The sequence below is a fragment of the Stomoxys calcitrans genome, chromosome 2 (genome assembly GCF_963082655.1).
Source record: "Stomoxys calcitrans chromosome 2, idStoCalc2.1, whole genome shotgun sequence".
In the NCBI taxonomy this organism is placed as follows: Eukaryota; Metazoa; Arthropoda; class Insecta; order Diptera; family Muscidae; genus Stomoxys; species Stomoxys calcitrans.
Window position 1 is genome coordinate 7,230,285 of NC_081553.1, and position 17,998 is coordinate 7,248,282.

Here is a 17,998-nt window from a genome sequence, read left to right on the forward strand (position 1 = left end):
ATTTTTTGATATCGGAAGGGGGGCGGACCCTCCCCTCTACCCCAAAAGTACTACCCAAAAATAAAAGTGGAGCGATCGGGACAATATGGGATTCAAATGGAAGGTATTCAAGAGTAGAGTACGAATTTTATAATAAAAGTTGGGCCCAAGTACCCGGGGGGCCGCCCCAGCCCCAAAACCCCTTAAAATAGGTTTATTTGACGATCATGACAATATGGGACTCAAATGAAAGGTATTCGAGAGTAGATTACGAATATGGTCAGGAAGAAGAAATATGCTTTATAATTTGTTGATATCGGAAGGGGGCGCACCCTCCCCGTTACCCCACCCAAAATCTCAAGTGAACCGATAAAGCCAATATGGATATCAAATGAAAGGTATTGAAGAGTAGAATACGAATATGGTATTAAAAATTGGGTACAAGTACCCAGGAAGTCGCCCTTACCCAAAAATGTGTAAAAACAGTAAAAATTGGGGCTTAAATAAAAGGTATTCGGGAGTAGATTACAAATCTGGCATACAAAATCAGATCGAAGTGTAGGGGATCACCTCACCCCCTAAAAACTGCCCCAAATGGGCATATGACCCATCATGACTATATGAGAGTAGGTTTGTTTGTTTGTGCCGTGGTATCAAAAAAAAGGAAACATAGGCTATTTTTTAGATATCGGATGGTGGCTGACCCTCCTCCTTACTCCAAAAACGCCACCCAAAACCAAAAGAGAACTGATGGACACAATATGGGTATTAAATGAAAGGTATTGGAGATTAGAAAATGAATATCATATAAAATTTTGAGTCCAAGTACCCAGCGGGCCACCCCAACCCAAAAACTCCTCTAAACAGAAATATTCGACTTTCCTATCAATATGGGACTCAAATGAAAAGTATTCGGGAGTAGATTACAAATATGGCATAAAAAATTAGGTCCAAGTAATGGGAGGTCGCCTCACCCCCAAATGGGCAAGGACCATGGCTTTATAGGATTCAAATAAATGGTATTTGGGAGTAGATTAAAAATATGACATTAAAATTTGCGTTCAAGCCAAGGGGGCTCTTTTCCTCCTAAAAATACCTCGAATAGATTTATTGACCCATTATGGCAATATGAGACTCAAATGAAATGTATTTGTGAGTAGAAAAAACAAAATAATTTGATATCCATTGATATCCATGATTTGATCCTAAATTACCCCTTAAACTGAACTTCATTTCCGACTATAGCCATGTGGAGCTTAAATCAACGGTATTTGGGAGTAAAGAACGAATTTGATATCTATTTTCAGGTGCCGGTGGCTAGGGAGACCATAGCCCCAAAACACCCTCCAAACGGAAATGTCTTCCCTAAAAAGCAGTTCTCAATACCCTAATTTCAAAAAACCAGATCTCGGAGATTGGTAATGCGATTAGTTCGAAATTTTTTGCACTCTAACAATCACCAAAAAATTTATTGATTTTCGGGACAAAGACCCTGGGGTCCACCCCTCCTGTTTCTGAAATGTTTCTGAAAGTAGAGCACGAATCTTATATTTACTTTGATGGCCAAGTGACCACCCCCGAAATACCCCCTAAACTCGAAATATTTACCAATACAGTAATAAGGGCGCTCAAAACAAAGTCATTTGGGAGTAGAGTAAAATTTGCCCAGGAACCGAGCGGGGGCAAACTTTTCATACATTAATGAGTGGCCTTCTTTATAGCCGAACCCGTATGGTGTGCCGCAGTGCGACACCTCTTTGGGGAGAATTTTTTACATGACCATGCATGGTATAGTAACCTCGCAAATGTCGCCAGCATTAAGAGAGGATAACCACCCCTTTAAACTTGCGATTTGAACGCAGGCGTTCAGCGTCATAGGCGGACATAGGCTACAGTAGCACGATATCCACATTTAGGGCGAAGTGTCCCCACCCTAAATAGATATTAGAGAGTTAAAGAAGGCGCAGCGGAGCGGGCCCTGTCCAGCAAAGTATATAAAAGGTGTTTGTTTAATTTTTCAGTGTTTTAACACTGGTTGACAATTGTGACCAAACGACATCGGTGAAAGTGAAAGGTGTTCGGTATACTCTGCCATTTTACCAGCACGGGATAACTATGAGCATCACGCAGGCCGGAACTTTGAGCTCCAATCTTTGTGGTGTTCTTAATTATCACGAAGGAGCTAGCGTCTACAGGTTGCGGATAAGTGGAATTTACCCTCCACCATAGGATGGGGGTATACTAATTTCGTCATTCTGTTTGTAACACCTCGAAATGGGAAATTTTGCAAAAATACTTTTAATTAGTGTAGGTCGGTTGGGATTGTAAATGGGCCAAATCGGTTCATGTTTAGATATAGCTGCCATATAAACCGATCTTGGGTCTTGACTTCTTGAGCCTTTAGAGGGCGCAATTCTCTTCCAAATTGACTGAAATTTTGCACGTGCATGTTTTGATATAGCTTCCATATAAACCGATCTTGGGTCTTGACTTCTTGAGCCTCTAGAGTGCACAATTCGCGTCCGTTTTGACTGAAATTGTGCACGAAGTGTTTTGGTATCACTTCCAACTGTGCTAAGTATGATTCAAATCGGTTCATAATCTGATCTGATCTGATCTTGACTTCTTGAGCCAGTAGAGCGTGCAATTCTCATCATATTTGGCTGAAATTTTGTACGAGGTGTTTCGTTATGACTTCGAACAACTGTGCTAAGTATGGCGCAAATCGTTACATAACCTAATGTAGCTGCCATATAAACCGATCTGGGATCTTGACTTCTTGAGCCTCTAGAGGGCGCGATTCTCATCCGACATGGCGCCCAAACCTCATTGTGTACCAACGGAGTGCACTCTGGCCTGCTCGTGCCGTCATCGCGAGTGATATGAACTGTGTAGTGCATTAGGGTGTGCGTCCATGCCTCGCTCTTGCCCCCGAAATCCATTTTATGTCAGTGGGGTGGCCCTCTCGCCTCCCTCTGCTGCCACTCCAGTGAACCCTTATAATAGGGTGTGTTTCTTTGCCACTCACTTGCCACCTTGCCCGAAATCCCGTTTTAAGACAAAGGAGTGCCCTCTTGGCCCCTTGTACCATCATCCCTAGTGAACCCGAACAAGGCCGTGTATTAGGGTGTGCTTCCTAGCCACTAAATCGCATATCCTACCGTGTATTAGGGTGTGACTTCTTTTGATTACCGTCCCGAATATCTAGCTTCGCTATGGTGCCGTGAACGACGATTAGCCCGAACAGTGGCGTTTATTAGGGTGTATCTCCTTACCACCAACCTGTTTCGAGCCGTGCATTGGGGTGTGCCTCCTTGCCACTCATATGCTCCCCGCACCCGAATCTCATTGTTTACTATCGGTTTACTATTTGACTTATCGTGCCGCGTTTGTACGCAAAACCCGAACATGGCCTAATATAAGGGTGTACCTCTTAGCCACAAATCTGAATGACTTATCAAATATCAGGATATGCTTTAATACTCCGTCAAGCAAATAAAATATATAAAACCAAATTCAAAAGCGTTTCACTCTCCCAGATCAAATAAATATCTGTGACGAACCTTGCCCACGGTGAGCTGTACCCCAGCACCCAGAGGTAATTTGTTGGTACAATCCCATGGCAGTCTGTTGTACGTATCGGATTGAACCGATGGAGTCATTCGCCGGCAAGGGCTGCCATCTCACACTGCTACAAAAAAAGTGCTTAAACAACTCTTTATACCTGATTGCATTGATATTAGATGAAAGAATACTATTTCTATGCAATTAAGACGTTCTATCCGGTTTTTTTCTAGTCTTTCTACAATAGTTGGTAAATCAGCGGCCCCCTCAGGCTTGCTATTTTTGCCGTAATACTTTTACGACATTTTCATCTCACTTTGACTAGGAGGTATTCACTCAGTACCGTTGGTAGTAATTGGTTGCAATAAAACCATCTCCCGGTGGTGGATAACTATGAGCATCACACAGGCTGGAACTCACGAGAAGCTTAGATTGGAGCTACCGGGCGTTCACAGGTTTCAAATAGTGGAATGCTCCGTACGGAGTAGCTGCAACTTCAGTCGCGGACAATCAGCGGTATAGAGTGAAGAGTCTCAGTGAGAGACCGAATGGCACTGGCCCCTGCTTAAATACTGAGTGCCTATGATGCTCGATATGACAAGGAGAGTTATTGGCGCTTTAAATAATCATGTTCTTGCGGCAATTGTTCGTTAAAGACCGGAACGAGCTTGCTCTCTTATAAGATCTTAACGAGGGTCTAACCAAATCTGGACCGATCGGGGCCAAATTAACGAAGGATGTCGAAGGGTCTAATGTAACTCACCACTACTGTGGTACAGAGTATTATAGATTTGTGCATTTGTTTGAAACGCTAAGAAGGAGAAAAGACTAGACCCATTGATAAGTATACCGATCGACTCAGAATGACTTTCTGATTCGATTTGTGAGTCCATGTATTCTTGTAATCAAGGTACAGGTCGCATTAGTTGTCCGATTGTCACAAAATTTTGCACATGCCACTTTCTTGGCCCAAGGACAAACGTTATTGATTTTGAAAAAAGTTGGTTTAGATTTAGATATAGCTCCCATATAAAGGGTGATTTTTTTGAGGTTAGGATTTTCATGCATTAGTATTTGACAGATCACGTGGGATTTCAGACATGGTGTCAAAGAGAAAGATGCTCAGTATGCTTTGACATTTCATCATGAATAGACTTACTAACGAGCAACGCTTGCAAATCATTGAATTTTATTACCAAAATCAGTGTTCGGTTCGAAATGTGTTCATTCACCGTAACGTCCAACAGCATCTTTGAAAAAATACGGTCCAATGATTCCACCAGCGTACAAACCACACCAAACAGTGCATTTTTCGGGATGCATGGGCAGTTCTTGAACGGCTTCTGGTTGCTCTTCACTCCAAATGCGGCAATTTTGCTTATTTACGTAGCCATTCAACCAGAAATGAGCCTCATCGCTGAACAAAATTTGTCAAAATTTGAACACATTTCGAACCGAACACTGATTTTGGTAATAAAATTCAATGATTTGCAAGCGTTGCTCGTTAGTAAGTCTATTCATGATGAAATGTCAAAGCATACTGAGCATCTTTCTCTTTGACACCATGTCTGAAATCCCACGTGATCTGTCAAATACTAATGCATGAAAATCCTAATCTCAAAAAAATCACCCTTTATATCTCCGATTTGCTCTTTTAAAGCTGTAGAAGCCACAATTTTCGTCCGATCTTTAAAAAATTTGGCATTGGGCATTTTATTTGACGTCCTAACATGTGTGCAAAATTTCATACAAATCGGTTCAGATTTAGATATAGTTCCCATATATATCTTTTAGCCGCCACAGTTTAAGTCCGGTCTTTAAAATATTTTGCGCGGGGTGTTTTATTTGACTTCTTAATATGTGTGGAAAATTTCATGAAAATCGGTCCAGATTTAGATATAGCTCCCATATATATCTTTCATCCGATATGGCCGTTTAAGGCTGTAGAAGCCACAGTTTTTTACCGATCTTTACAAAATTTGGCATGGGCGTCTCCATATGTGTGGAAAATTTCATAAAAATCGGTCCAGATTTAGATATAGCTCCCATATATATGTATCGCCTGATTTGCACTTAAATGGCCGTAGGAGCTACAATTTTCAACCGATCTACACAAAATTTGGCACGGAATGTTTTGCTACTGATCTTAACACATGTGGAAAATTTCATCAAAATCGGTTCAGATTTAGATATAGCTCCCATATATATATTTCATCCGATTTGAAGTATTAAGGCAGAAGAAGTCACAATTTTGGTCAGATCTTCACCAAATTTGTCATGGAGTCGTTTTTTTTTTTTTGAAATCTCAGTGTATGTGCAAAATTTCATAAAAATCGGTTCAGATTTTGGCATAGCTCCCTTATATATCTTTCATCCGATTTGGCCTTTTAGGGCTGTAGAAGCCGTGGCGTGGAGTCGTTTTTTTTAAGTCTCAGTGTATGTGTGAAATTTCATAAAAATCGGTTCAGAGTTAGATATTGCTCCCATATATATCCTTCATCCGATTTGGCCTTTTAAGGCTGTAGAAGCCACAATTTTGGTCCGATCTTTACAAAATTTTGCATGAGGTGCTTTATTTGAAGTCTTCATATGTGTGCAAAATTTCATAAAAATCGGTTTAGATTTAGATATAGCTCCCATATATATTGTTCAACCGATATTGCCTTTAACAGATGTGGAAATCCAAATTTTTTGTCCTATGGTAGGAAAATCTTGCAAATTTCTTAATTACTCTATCCAAATTATAGTCTGACTAAATTTCGAGATAAGTTCTACATACAAAAAGTACTACATGCACGTGGTGGTGTAGGGTATTACATAGTCGGCACCGCCCGACTTATGCCTTTCCTTACTGGTTTTTTTTAGTAAATCCATTTAGTGTTGGTTGCAACATTATTTACTTAAAAACCTTAAAAAAATATTTGTAATGTTGTTGTTTTCACTGTTTTAATTAAAAATCTGTAGTTTTTCATGCAAAACAAAACGTTGGCCATCATTTCTTTGAGAGTAAGAACTTTACCTATGCATTTCCAATGCAAAGCAGGGATTTAATCATCAATTAGCTAGGACAGCATTTACAAAAGAATTTGTGTTCTTTTTTAAATACCACACATAGGAAATTTTGAATAGTTCGACGATAAAAGTTGAATTTGGTAACAACTTTTTTAAATGTGTGTGCGTGTGAGTGTGTGTGTGTGTTTTTACAAAAATGAATTTATTCCTAAATAGACGACTACCGTCTAACCGAACCATCCTAGTTGCAGATAGACTCTGGATACAACTTTTTACATAAATAATTACAAATGTAAACACATTTCACACTTCCATGACTTACCTGAATTGGTGAGATTTGCTTTTTTGCTGCATGTGTCATGCCATGCCAGGGCTAGATGAACAATCGAAATCCGAAACTCTCTGAAATGTGTAACATTTCCTATGGCCACAATACAGAGATACAGAGAAGAAGGGAGAGAGAGGCGAATAAAAAGTTTTGGACTTTTTAACTCTTTCTAACGATTAAACTTTGTCCTTTTTTTTCCATGTAATTTTTTGTTGTTGTTTCTCATTTCATTTTTTTTTCTTCTTCTATTTTTTCATATTCACCATGGGGATCGTCTAATGCTGGCACCTCAACTCTTGAACTTTTTGTGTATTGTGAACATTGCCTGTCTTCCTGGCTGACCTCATCTGGGCTTTGGCATGCTGCTTGTTACCCTGCAACTCTGCCTCTGGATGTGGATGTGGATGATGACAACGACTATGGATGCGATGTTGATGCGATGCCGTGTGATGTGCTGCTGCCTTATTTTGCCAACAACATGAACTTTGAATGTGTAACTATAACGACGACACCAACAATTCATTGTCCACCACCAAACACCCCTGGCTTCCTGGTTGGCTTATGTCCTGACATTGGAAAAAATAAAAAAAAAAAAAATAACAAAAACACATCCTCGTTTGATGTTCGCTGGAATCTGGAATCCTGCTTGGGCTTTGGGCTATGGCTACATAAACACGATACCGCTTTTCTGTTTAAAATAAAAAAATACAACAACAACAACAACAATAAATATGATAACACGGTATCTGTGTAATTCGCCTAACATGAAATGCAACACAAACACCAACGACAACAACAACGACCAACCGACCGACCGGCCATGGCTACACCATACCAACATCGACACCAAAAGGATGTTGCAAACTTTAGTGATTTATCGTATGCAACGATTATCCTGTCGAATGTAATCCTCAAAACCGAGGAAATTTATTTAGTAAATCACATAAAGCTCTATTTGAAAAATCATCCAAGTTGGGGGGAAAAGTTCAAGCTCAAGCAACAACGCCATCACCATCACAAACAACAGCAGCAGACGCTTCAGCCAAGCACCAACAACTTTAGTGCGTCCCAGTGGTTGCCGGATGTGAACTCAGATAAGCCTTCAACTTCATCGGCAGCAAAGGCAGCAGCGGCAACCTTTTCCGCTGGCGCATCTCCCACATCATTGCCGCCAGCTGCACTCAACGAGCACACCTTCTTCCCACTGGTCTTGTGCGAGGCCCTACTCGAATGTCTTCAGACACTGGCCGAGCATCGTCATGCTGCCAACTCAAATTCCTACAATCACCACTTTGTCACACACTACTGTCGCCAAGTTGGTAATTTTGTTAAAGTCCTCAACAAACTGTGTTCGAGTGGTGCACGTTTGGATGATTCTCTGGTTGTTTCCATGCGTTCCACTCTAAATGGCTGTGAATCGAGTTTGTTAAATGAATACTATAATTTGTTGATGATGCACTCTACTCGAGGCTGCCCCAACACATCAGCGGTGGGCTCGGCAGGCGGTGGTGCCTTGGGGACAACATCTGCGGCAATGGCCTCGAATGTCGCGTCTTCTGCTGCAGCTGCTGGTGGCGCAGGGGGTGGCGGCATCGGCGGCCTAGTCTTTGGTGCAAGTTCATGTTCGCTGGCCATGGACCACACCGCGGCCGATGATGATAATGTGGTGGTGCTGCAACTACAACTGGAAATGTTTCAGTTGCTGAACTCGGTTGGTGTTTTGGATACACTGGCCCTGCTGCAGCGACTGCAATCGAATGACATCAGTAATCATGTAAGGCGGGCACTTTTAAACAAACTTTGCCATCAGAGTACGGTAAGTTTTTCCTGGGGCGGTATGTGGATGGTGAATAGTGATTGTTCTTTAATTAAAGCATAATAAAAGGAGGGAGCTGAAGCACAAACTGATATGAGAAGTACAATAGTTGTTAGAGGTGCACCTTTACGCTATTGCTATGGATTGTACTGGATTGTAATTTAAGAAAAAGAAAACATTTTTGCAAACGAAATAGTTGAAGAAATTATCTTTTGTTTTGTCTTTGAACAATTTAAAAAACAGAGGCCATATAGGTCAGAGGTCGGCATTAGCGCCTATGATGCTAAATGCCTGGGCCCAAAACCTGTTGACAGTATCAGAAAAAAATGGAGGAATTTTTCAGCGAAATCATGTAATAAATAAAGCTTTTATGAGCTTCAGTCCCCTTATCGGCAGATCGGTTTATATGGCAGCTGTATCTAAAACCAGTAAGGAAGGGCAAAAGTCGGGCGATGCCGACTGTATAATACCCTACACCTACCCTATAAATACAATGTGGGACCTATATTCAATTCTGAACCAATTTTGATGGACCTCGGTTGGCAAACTACGGTTGACAAATGACAACATTATGACAAATTACCCAAAATCTGACGACCATTTATATGGGAGCTATATCTACTTCTGAACCGATTTCGAGAAAAACTTCTCAGATAATGTAGTAGTCGACGAGGTAAGCGTTGTTCAAAATTTTGGCAAGATTGGTCAAACAATGCGCTTGCAATGGCTCTTGGGGTGAAAATCTGGCCATATACATATATGACAGCTATATCTAAATCTGGGCCGATTTCTTTAAAATTCACCAGTTATATTGAGAGTCTTAAGAAAATCCTTGCTGCCGAATTTCGACAGAATCGGTTAACAAATGATCACTTTTTTGCCATATTTCTCAAAACCGGACGAACATATATATGAGAGCTATACCTAAATATGAACCGATTTCCAGCAAACTCTTCAGATACTGTGGCAGTCGTCGAGGAAAGCGTTTTGCAAAATTTTGGCAAGATGGATCAATAAATGCGTTTGCTGTGACTCTAGAAGTTAAAATCAGGCGGTATATATATATGAGAGCTATTTCAAATCTGAACCGATTTCCATGTAATTCACCAGTAATATCGAGAATCGTAAAAAATTCCTTCCTGCCAAATTTCGAGAGAATCGGTTAACAAATGACTATTTTATTGGAGTATTATTGCAAATCGGACGAACATATATATGGGAGCTATATCTAAATTTGAACCGATTTTTTCCAATTTTAATAGGCTTCGTCTCTAGGCCAAAAAACATGCCTGTACCAAATTTGAAGACGATCGGATGAAAAACTGCGACCTGTACTTTGTACACAAATTAACATGGACAGACGGACAGACAAACCGACGGACAGACAAAACAAACGGACGGGCAGACAAACGGACGGACAGACAAACGGACGGGCAGACAGACAGACGGACATAGCTAAATCGAATCAGAAAGTGATTCTGAGTCGATCGGTATACTTATCAATGGGTCTATCTCTCTTCCTTTTGGGTGTTACAAATTAATTCACTAAGTTAAAATACCATGTACCACAGTGGTGGTGTAGGGTATAACAAGTAAAAGCGTGCTAAGTTCGGCCCGGCCGAATCTTCTATACCCTCCACCATGGATCAAATTTATCGATTTCTTTTCCCGGTATCTCTGTTGTGCTGTTTTAGGCTATAGATCGATTCAGACCATATTTGACACGTATGTTGAAGGAATGAGAGAAACCGTTGTCAGGTATGGATCGATTTGAACCAGGTTATGGATCGATTTGAACCATACTTAGTACAGTTACTGAAACACGTCATGCCAAATTTAAGCCAAATCGGATAAGAATTGCGCCTTCTAGAGGCTAAAGAAGTAAAATAGGGAGATCGGCTTATATGGGAGCTGTATCAGGCTATAGACCGATTCGGACCGCATTTGACAAGTACGTTGGAGGTTATGGGAGAAGTACATTATTTAGAATTTCAGCCAAATTGGATAATAATTACGCTTTCTAGAGGCTCAAGAAGTCAAGATCCCAGATCAGTTTATATGACAGCTATATCAGGTTATGGACCGATTTGAACCATACTTAGTACTGTTGTTGGAAGTCATACCGAAACACGTCATGCCAAATTTCAGCCAAATCGGATAAGAATTGCGCCCTCCAGAGGCTCATGAAATCAAGATCCGAGATCGGTTTATATGGCAGCTATATCGAAACATGGACCGATATAGCCCATTTACAATCCCAACCGACCTACTCTTATAAGAAGTATTTGTGCAAAATTTCGAGTGGCTAGCTTTACTCTTTCGAAAGTTAGTGTGCTTTCGACAGACAGACGGACGGACGCACGGACAGACGAACGGACATGACTAGATTGACATAAAATATCATGTCGATCAAGAATATATTGGGTTGCCCAAAAAGTAATTGCGGATTTTTTAAAAGAAAGTAAATGCATTTTTAATAAAACTTAGAATGAACTCGAATCAAATATACTTTTTTACACTTTTTTTCTAAAGCAAGCTAAAAGTAACAGCTGATAACTGACAGAAGAAAGAATGCAATTACAGAGTCACAAGCTGTGAAAAAATTTGTCAACGCCGACTATATGAAAAATCCGCAATTACTCTTTGGGCAACCCAATATATACTTTATTGGGTCTTAGACGAATATTTCAAGGAGTTACAAACAGAATGACGAAATTAGTATACCCCCATCCTGGTGGAGGGTATAAAAATAAAATAACTTCTCAGATATCAATAAGCGCTATCCAATTCAAGGTCAGGGAGGAAATAGCTCCGATGGAAGCTATTTGGAGGAAAGTGTACAATTTGAAATAACCAAAGCTACGCAAAGCGGATACGTTCCCTGTTAGGCAAATAGCCCTTAAAAGTTGAGTGCTGGTTTCACATGTAAATATTGCTCAAGTCTAAGGTCCTGTTGCACACTAAGGACCCTCCAGATGGCATATTACTAAATAAGTGGTCATTCAGATCACGTTTTGCTCCAATTTTTTCATCAGTGTAGGGTTTTAAGTCAAAAGAGAATTATCAATTAATTTAATTTAATATTACCTTAATTTTTAACTTGTCTATAAAATTAAAAAAAAAAAAATAGTTGTTAGGCTATTCTACCTCTCATCGGTCGATACACTTATTAAACATTGCACTTTCCCATATTTCATAATCACTGCTTTTTGCTTTGTTCTTCAATGAGGATATCAAGAGCATTTTACTTCGCTTTTGAACGCTAATGAGTTGTGCTTTATTCGAGAGTGCATTCAAATGATCCTAAATCAATGTGGAACATCTTCATCTATATCCGCGCATTACGCTATAAATAAACATAAGGATGTTGTTTGGAACACTGTAGGTGCTGCAGAAATGAGATCTATTTCAGCTTTACCATGGAGATGTTATCTTCCAATCTCTTACGCTACTTCAACTGCGACTCCCTCCTTTTATTTCGTCCATTAATTAGAGTCAATGTGAACTTAAAAACTCATTTCATTTACCTTATGGTTTTGTTTTGTTTCTCATATTCCGTTTTTTCTACTTTTTTTGGCTCTGTTATTTAGCTCCATGCCATTGAATGGAATCTGCAACAAGTGCAGCATTTGTTCAATGGGAAATTCCTGAATATTTTAATTGTTGAACAATTTGCATTTGTGTGCAATTTGTGTGAAGTGGACGAAGAGTTTTGTGCGCTGTTCCAGGCAACGGTGCTTGCAAACATCAAAGTGCTCAATAAGGTTGGTATCATATTCCCTCTGCTATATTCTCTCCCTCTCCTTTCGCCCAATATTGTAATTTATTTGTATTATTGTATGCAGAGATTGGTTATTACCGGTGGCATCCATAGTTCGGTTGGCAAATTGATATTCAATTATAATGGCATCAAAAGGATGTTTTGGTTTTGATTAAACATGAAATGATAGTCGCAACAATAGCAAAAAAAAAGATAAAAAACACAACGAAACGGTTGCAATTTTAATGTTTAACTGAGTGCAAAAAATTTAAAACGATACAACAAAAGTATAAATTTTACATTTAAATACTTGAAAATAAAGTAAAATTAGAAAAAAAAAATAAAATAAAATAAAACAAAAAAAAAAAAAAAATAAAATAAAATATTAAAAAACGTAAACCACCTTTCATCAAAATCCGGTGAAAAGTGAATACCTTATGCCCCATATCAGCTATATCGAAATATTTTCCTATTTGGACCAAATACTAATAAGTGCAAATCATTGCTCAATTTTGTATAACAAAACCTTTGTAGTAGCTATATCTAAAAATAAACCAATCTGAACCATAAACGACAAGAATGTCGAAAAGCCTAACATAAGACACTGTGTCATATTTCAGTGAAATCGGATTATAAATGCGCCTTTTATGGGCCCATGACTTTAAATCGAGATATCGGTCTACATGGCAGCTATAAACAAATCTGGCCCGATTTAAGCCAAGTTGCAGAAAAATGTCAAAGAGCTTAACACAACTCACTGTCCCAAAATTTCGGCGACTTCGGACAATAAATGCGCCTTTTATGGCCCCGAAATCTTAAATAGAGAGATCGGTCAAAATGTCAGCTAAATCCAAATCTGGACCGATCTGAGCCAAAATGAAGAAGAATGTCGACACAACTCACTGTCCCAAATTTTGGCGACATCGGACAATAAATGCGCCTTTTATGGGTCCAAAGCCTTAAATCGAGAGATCGATCTATATGGCAGCGATATTCAAATCTGGACCGATCGGTGCCATATTGCAGAAAGATGTCGAGTGGCCTAACGCAACTCACAGTCCCAAATTTCAGCAAATTCGGATAAAAAATGTGGCTTTTATGGGTCTAAGACCCTAAATCGGCGACATCGGACAATAAATGCGCCTTTTATGGGTCCAAAGCCTTAAATCGAGAGATCGATCTATATGGCAGCTGTATCCAAATCTGGTCCGATCTAGGCCATACAGCAGAAAGATGTTGAGTGGCTTTAAGCAACTCACCGTCCCAAATTTTGACAAAATCCGATAATAAATGTGGCTTTTATGGGCCTTAGACCCTAAATCGGCGGATCGGTCTATATGACAGCTATATCCAAATCTGGACCGATCTGGACCAAATTGATGAAGGATGTCGAAGGGTCTAACACAACTCACTGTCCCAAATTTCAGCAAAATCGGATAATAAATGTGGATTTTATGGGTCTAAGACCCTAAATGGGGAGAACGGTCTATATGGGGGCTATATCAAAATATAGTCCGATAGAGCCCATCTTCCAATTAACCTGCTTATGGAAAAAAATCTGTGCAAAATTTCAGCTCAGTATCTCTATTTTTTAAGACTGTAGCGTGATTTGAACAGACAGACGGACGGACATGGCTAGATGGTCTTAGATTTTTTCGCTGATCAAGAATATATATGCTTTATAGGGTCGGAAATGGTTATTTCGATGTGTTGCAAACGAAATGATAAAATGAATATACCCCCGACCTTCGGTGGTGGGTTGATAAAATACAAAAGAAACAAAAAAAAAGTAATATAAAAAAAATAAAACAAATTGATGAAAAATAAAATTAATAACATAATACAAAAAGATTTTTACATGTAGTTTTCCTTATCTTTCCTTAAGGTTTATTTCATTGCCCTTAACTCATCAAATCTAAACCAGATCTCTGCATGTACCTAAAAACAAATAAAATATTTGGCTTTTGTTTAATAAATTAGTATATAACTAGATTGTTTTTTTATTATTCTCCACTTTGTCTTTGATTTCCTTTTAGTACTCCATTGTTCATCTCCTACGTCTGGTGGAGAATCTTTGTAGGAAAAGCGACGAATGCTCTATACTGCGTTTTGCAAAATGTTTGCAAATTTTAAATAAGCTGCACAGTTTCGTGATGTCTTCAACGACGTTGCAGTTGTCATGGCAGCCGTCGTCTTCGCCTTCGCCAATAGATAAACGACCACTTCAATTGCAAATTGAGCGTTTAGCTCGACATTTGATCGTTAATTCATCCGATGCTTACGATAAAAATGCCATTTACGATACATTTGTCCATTTAATCGAAGAAGATGTCGAAGAGCAGCGTTTGCTACAGCAACAAAATGAGTATCAGTTTGCCTCCAAGGAAGGAATTGCCGTTTCACCAGCACCAGCACCAGCTTTAGCTTCATCGATGTCAGCATCGTCATCAGCATCCCACTTCAACTCAAGTGAACATTTGCAATTTATGATGTAAGTCAATTACACTTTGATTTTATTTCTATTTACCCAAACGTGTCTCCTTGGAACAGTATGGTGCCAAAGTTAAGAGTTACCTAGAAACAAGTAAATGTGTGCTAAGTTCGGCTGGGCCGGATCTTATATACCCTCCACCATGGATTGAATTTGCCAAGTTTTTTGCCTGGTATCTCTTTATAGCCAAACATGGGATAATGGATAAGAATTGCTATGCTATGGAAGCTATATCATATTATGAACTGATTCAGCCCATATTTGGCTTGGATGTTGGAGACCATAGTAGATAAGATTTTGCAAAGTTTCAGGCAAATCGCAAAGAATTACGCTCTTGAGGCTCAAGATGTATAATCCAAAGATCGGTTCATATGGGAGCTATATCAGGTTATGAGCCGATTCAGACCATACGTGTCATTTATGTGGGGGGCCATAGCAAAAGTCACTGTGCAGAATTTAGGCCAAATTAGATAAAAATTACGCCCTATAGAGACTCATGAAGTAAAACCGAGAGTTCGGTTTATATGGGATCTATATCAGGTTATGGACCGATTCAGATCATGTTTGGCTTGTATGTTGGTCATAGATCATAGAAAAAGTCACTGTGCAACATTTCAACCAAATCTGAAAAAAATTACGGACTTTAGAGGGGCAAGGAGTAATATAGGGTTGATGCTGTAGCCACATTTTATGTGGAGGTGGCGATCCAAACTCTTGTATGTGAGCAAGCTTGTTCCGGTTTAAGGGGCCGATTGCCGCGGGAACAGAGTGGCCATTGGTTATTTAAAGGCACATCGAGCATCATAGGCACTCAGTATTTGTGCAAGATCCGGTGCCGCCCAGTCTCTCACTGAGACTCTCCGCTCGATACCGCTGATTTTCCGCGACTGCCGTTGCAGCTACTCAGAGTGCTGCATTTCACTATTCGTAACCTATGGACGAACCCGGTAGCTCGCAGCTATGCTTCTCGTGACAGTAATGATCGGTCTTCAATGTTCCAGACTGTGAGGTGCTCACAGCTATTCCGTGCCGGCAGACAAATAAGGAAATCGGTTTATATGGGAGCTATATTAGGTTATAGACCGATTTAGACCATATTTGCCACGTATGTTAGAGGTAATAAAAAAGTCATTATGCACTGAAGTTCAGCCAAATTGGATAAGAATTACACCCTCTAGATGGTCAAGAAAGGAAATCAGGAGATCGGTTTATATGGTAGCTATATCTAAATATGGACCGATATGAACCATTTCTAACCGACCTATACTAATACGAAGTATTTGTACAAAATTTCAAGAGCCTAGCTTAACACCTTCGAAAGTTAGCGTGGTTTCCATAGTCGGACGGACATGGCTAGATCGACTTAAATGTCTTAGACCTATATTTCGATGTGTTACAAGCAGAATGACGATGTTAGTGTACCTCCATCCTATGGTAGAGGGTATTCGGTTTGGCTGAAATTTTGCATATAGTATTCCGTTATGACTCTCAGCAACTGCGCCAAGTACGGTCCAATTCGGTCTAAAACTCGATATAGCTCCCATATTTTAGTAGGTGGTGGGTTCCCAGGATTCGGCCCGGCCGAATTTAGCACTCTTTTACTTGTTATACCCACCACCGTAGTATAGGGGGTATATTCATTTAGTCATTCCGCTTGCAACACATCGAAATATCAATTTCCGATCCTACAAAGTACACATAGTTCGGATCGTCGTAAAATTCTAAGACGATTTAACGATTTCATCTATCCATCCGTCCGTCTGTTGTAATCTCTCTACAGGTTTCAAAAATTGAGATATTGAGACGTATCTGCTAATTTGGCACAGATACGTCTTTTTGATGCACGCTGCTTAAGTTCTTGAACGGGCCAAATCGTACCATATTTGGATATAGCTGCTATATGGACCGATTTTCCGATTAAGGGTCTAATGCCCATAAAAACTTAATTTTTTATCCGAAATTTTTTGCTGAAATTTTAAACAGTGTGTAGTTTTAGGCCCCCCGATATCTGACCCAAATATGGTTCAGATCGCACTATATTTAGATATAGCTATAGACCGATCTGCCGATAAAGGGTCTGAAGGCCATAAAAGTTTTATTTATTACCCAATTCGATGAAATTTGAAACAGTGGGTTATTTTAAGCCTACCGACATCTGACCTAAGTATGGTTCAGATCGGATTATATTTAGATATAGCTGCCATATAGACCGATATCCCGATAAAGGGTCTCAAGCCCATAAAAGCTTTATTTCTTATACGCTGAAATTTGAAACAGTGAGTAGTTTTAGGCCTCCTAACATAGGACCCAAATATGGTTCAGATCGAAATATATTTTGATATAGCTGCCATATAGAGCGATCTGCCGATAAAGGGTCTGAAGCCCATAAAAGCATTATTTGTAATCCAATTTCACTGATAGGCGGTCAAATGCTTTTTGGCAACATCACACATTTTGCCTTACTTTTGAAAGTTCTATGCTGTGCTATTCTTCGAATAGAAAGCGTTGAACGAAATGGTCTATAGTTGGACAATATGCTGCAATCTAAAAGTTTATATTTTTTATCAATACTCTCCAATTTCTTGACCCAAAACTGTGGGTTGCCCTGCAACAGAAATTGTATTTATTTTGTATTGTATTTAAGTATCCTTTTCTGCTGTTGGTTGTTGCTTCTTCACTCCTGGTGTTCCTTGGTGTGCGTGTGTCAGACAGTCCGTCTGTCTGTTTGTCTGTGAAAATCTCACTATTTATGGAGTGCTTTGGTCGTTGGTTGTTGTACTTGTACTTTTCCATTCCGTACATCTCCGACTTCGTTGTAGTGCTGGAAACCTTTTTATGTTTGTTCAAGAGATTCGCCTTATTGGTATTATTGTTATTATTTTTCTTGTTGCCATTGTAGTTGTAGTTGTTTAGTAGTATTATAATTTCAAATTTTAGATCTGTATGTGTGTGTTTCCCAGATGGATAGATGGCATTGACGGTTATTTTTACTTTCTTTGTTCACTTGTTTTGCTGCCTTTGCTTGTTCTTTGATTTCGCATTAAATGT

The 17,998-nt window shown here is 39.5% G+C and overlaps 1 protein-coding gene across 1 annotated transcript in view; it reads left to right on the forward strand.

The window, feature by feature from the left end:
* Positions 1-17,998, forward strand: part of LOC106083330 (uncharacterized) — a 128,028-nt gene that overhangs the window by 59,955 nt on the left and 50,075 nt on the right. The window contains exons 16-18 of the mRNA XM_013246267.2: positions 7,737-8,699; positions 12,290-12,463; positions 14,496-14,950. Coding sequence (XP_013101721.2) covers positions 7,737-8,699; positions 12,290-12,463; positions 14,496-14,950 — 1,592 coding nt within the window. The remainder of the gene's footprint in view (positions 1-7,736; positions 8,700-12,289; positions 12,464-14,495; positions 14,951-17,998) is intronic.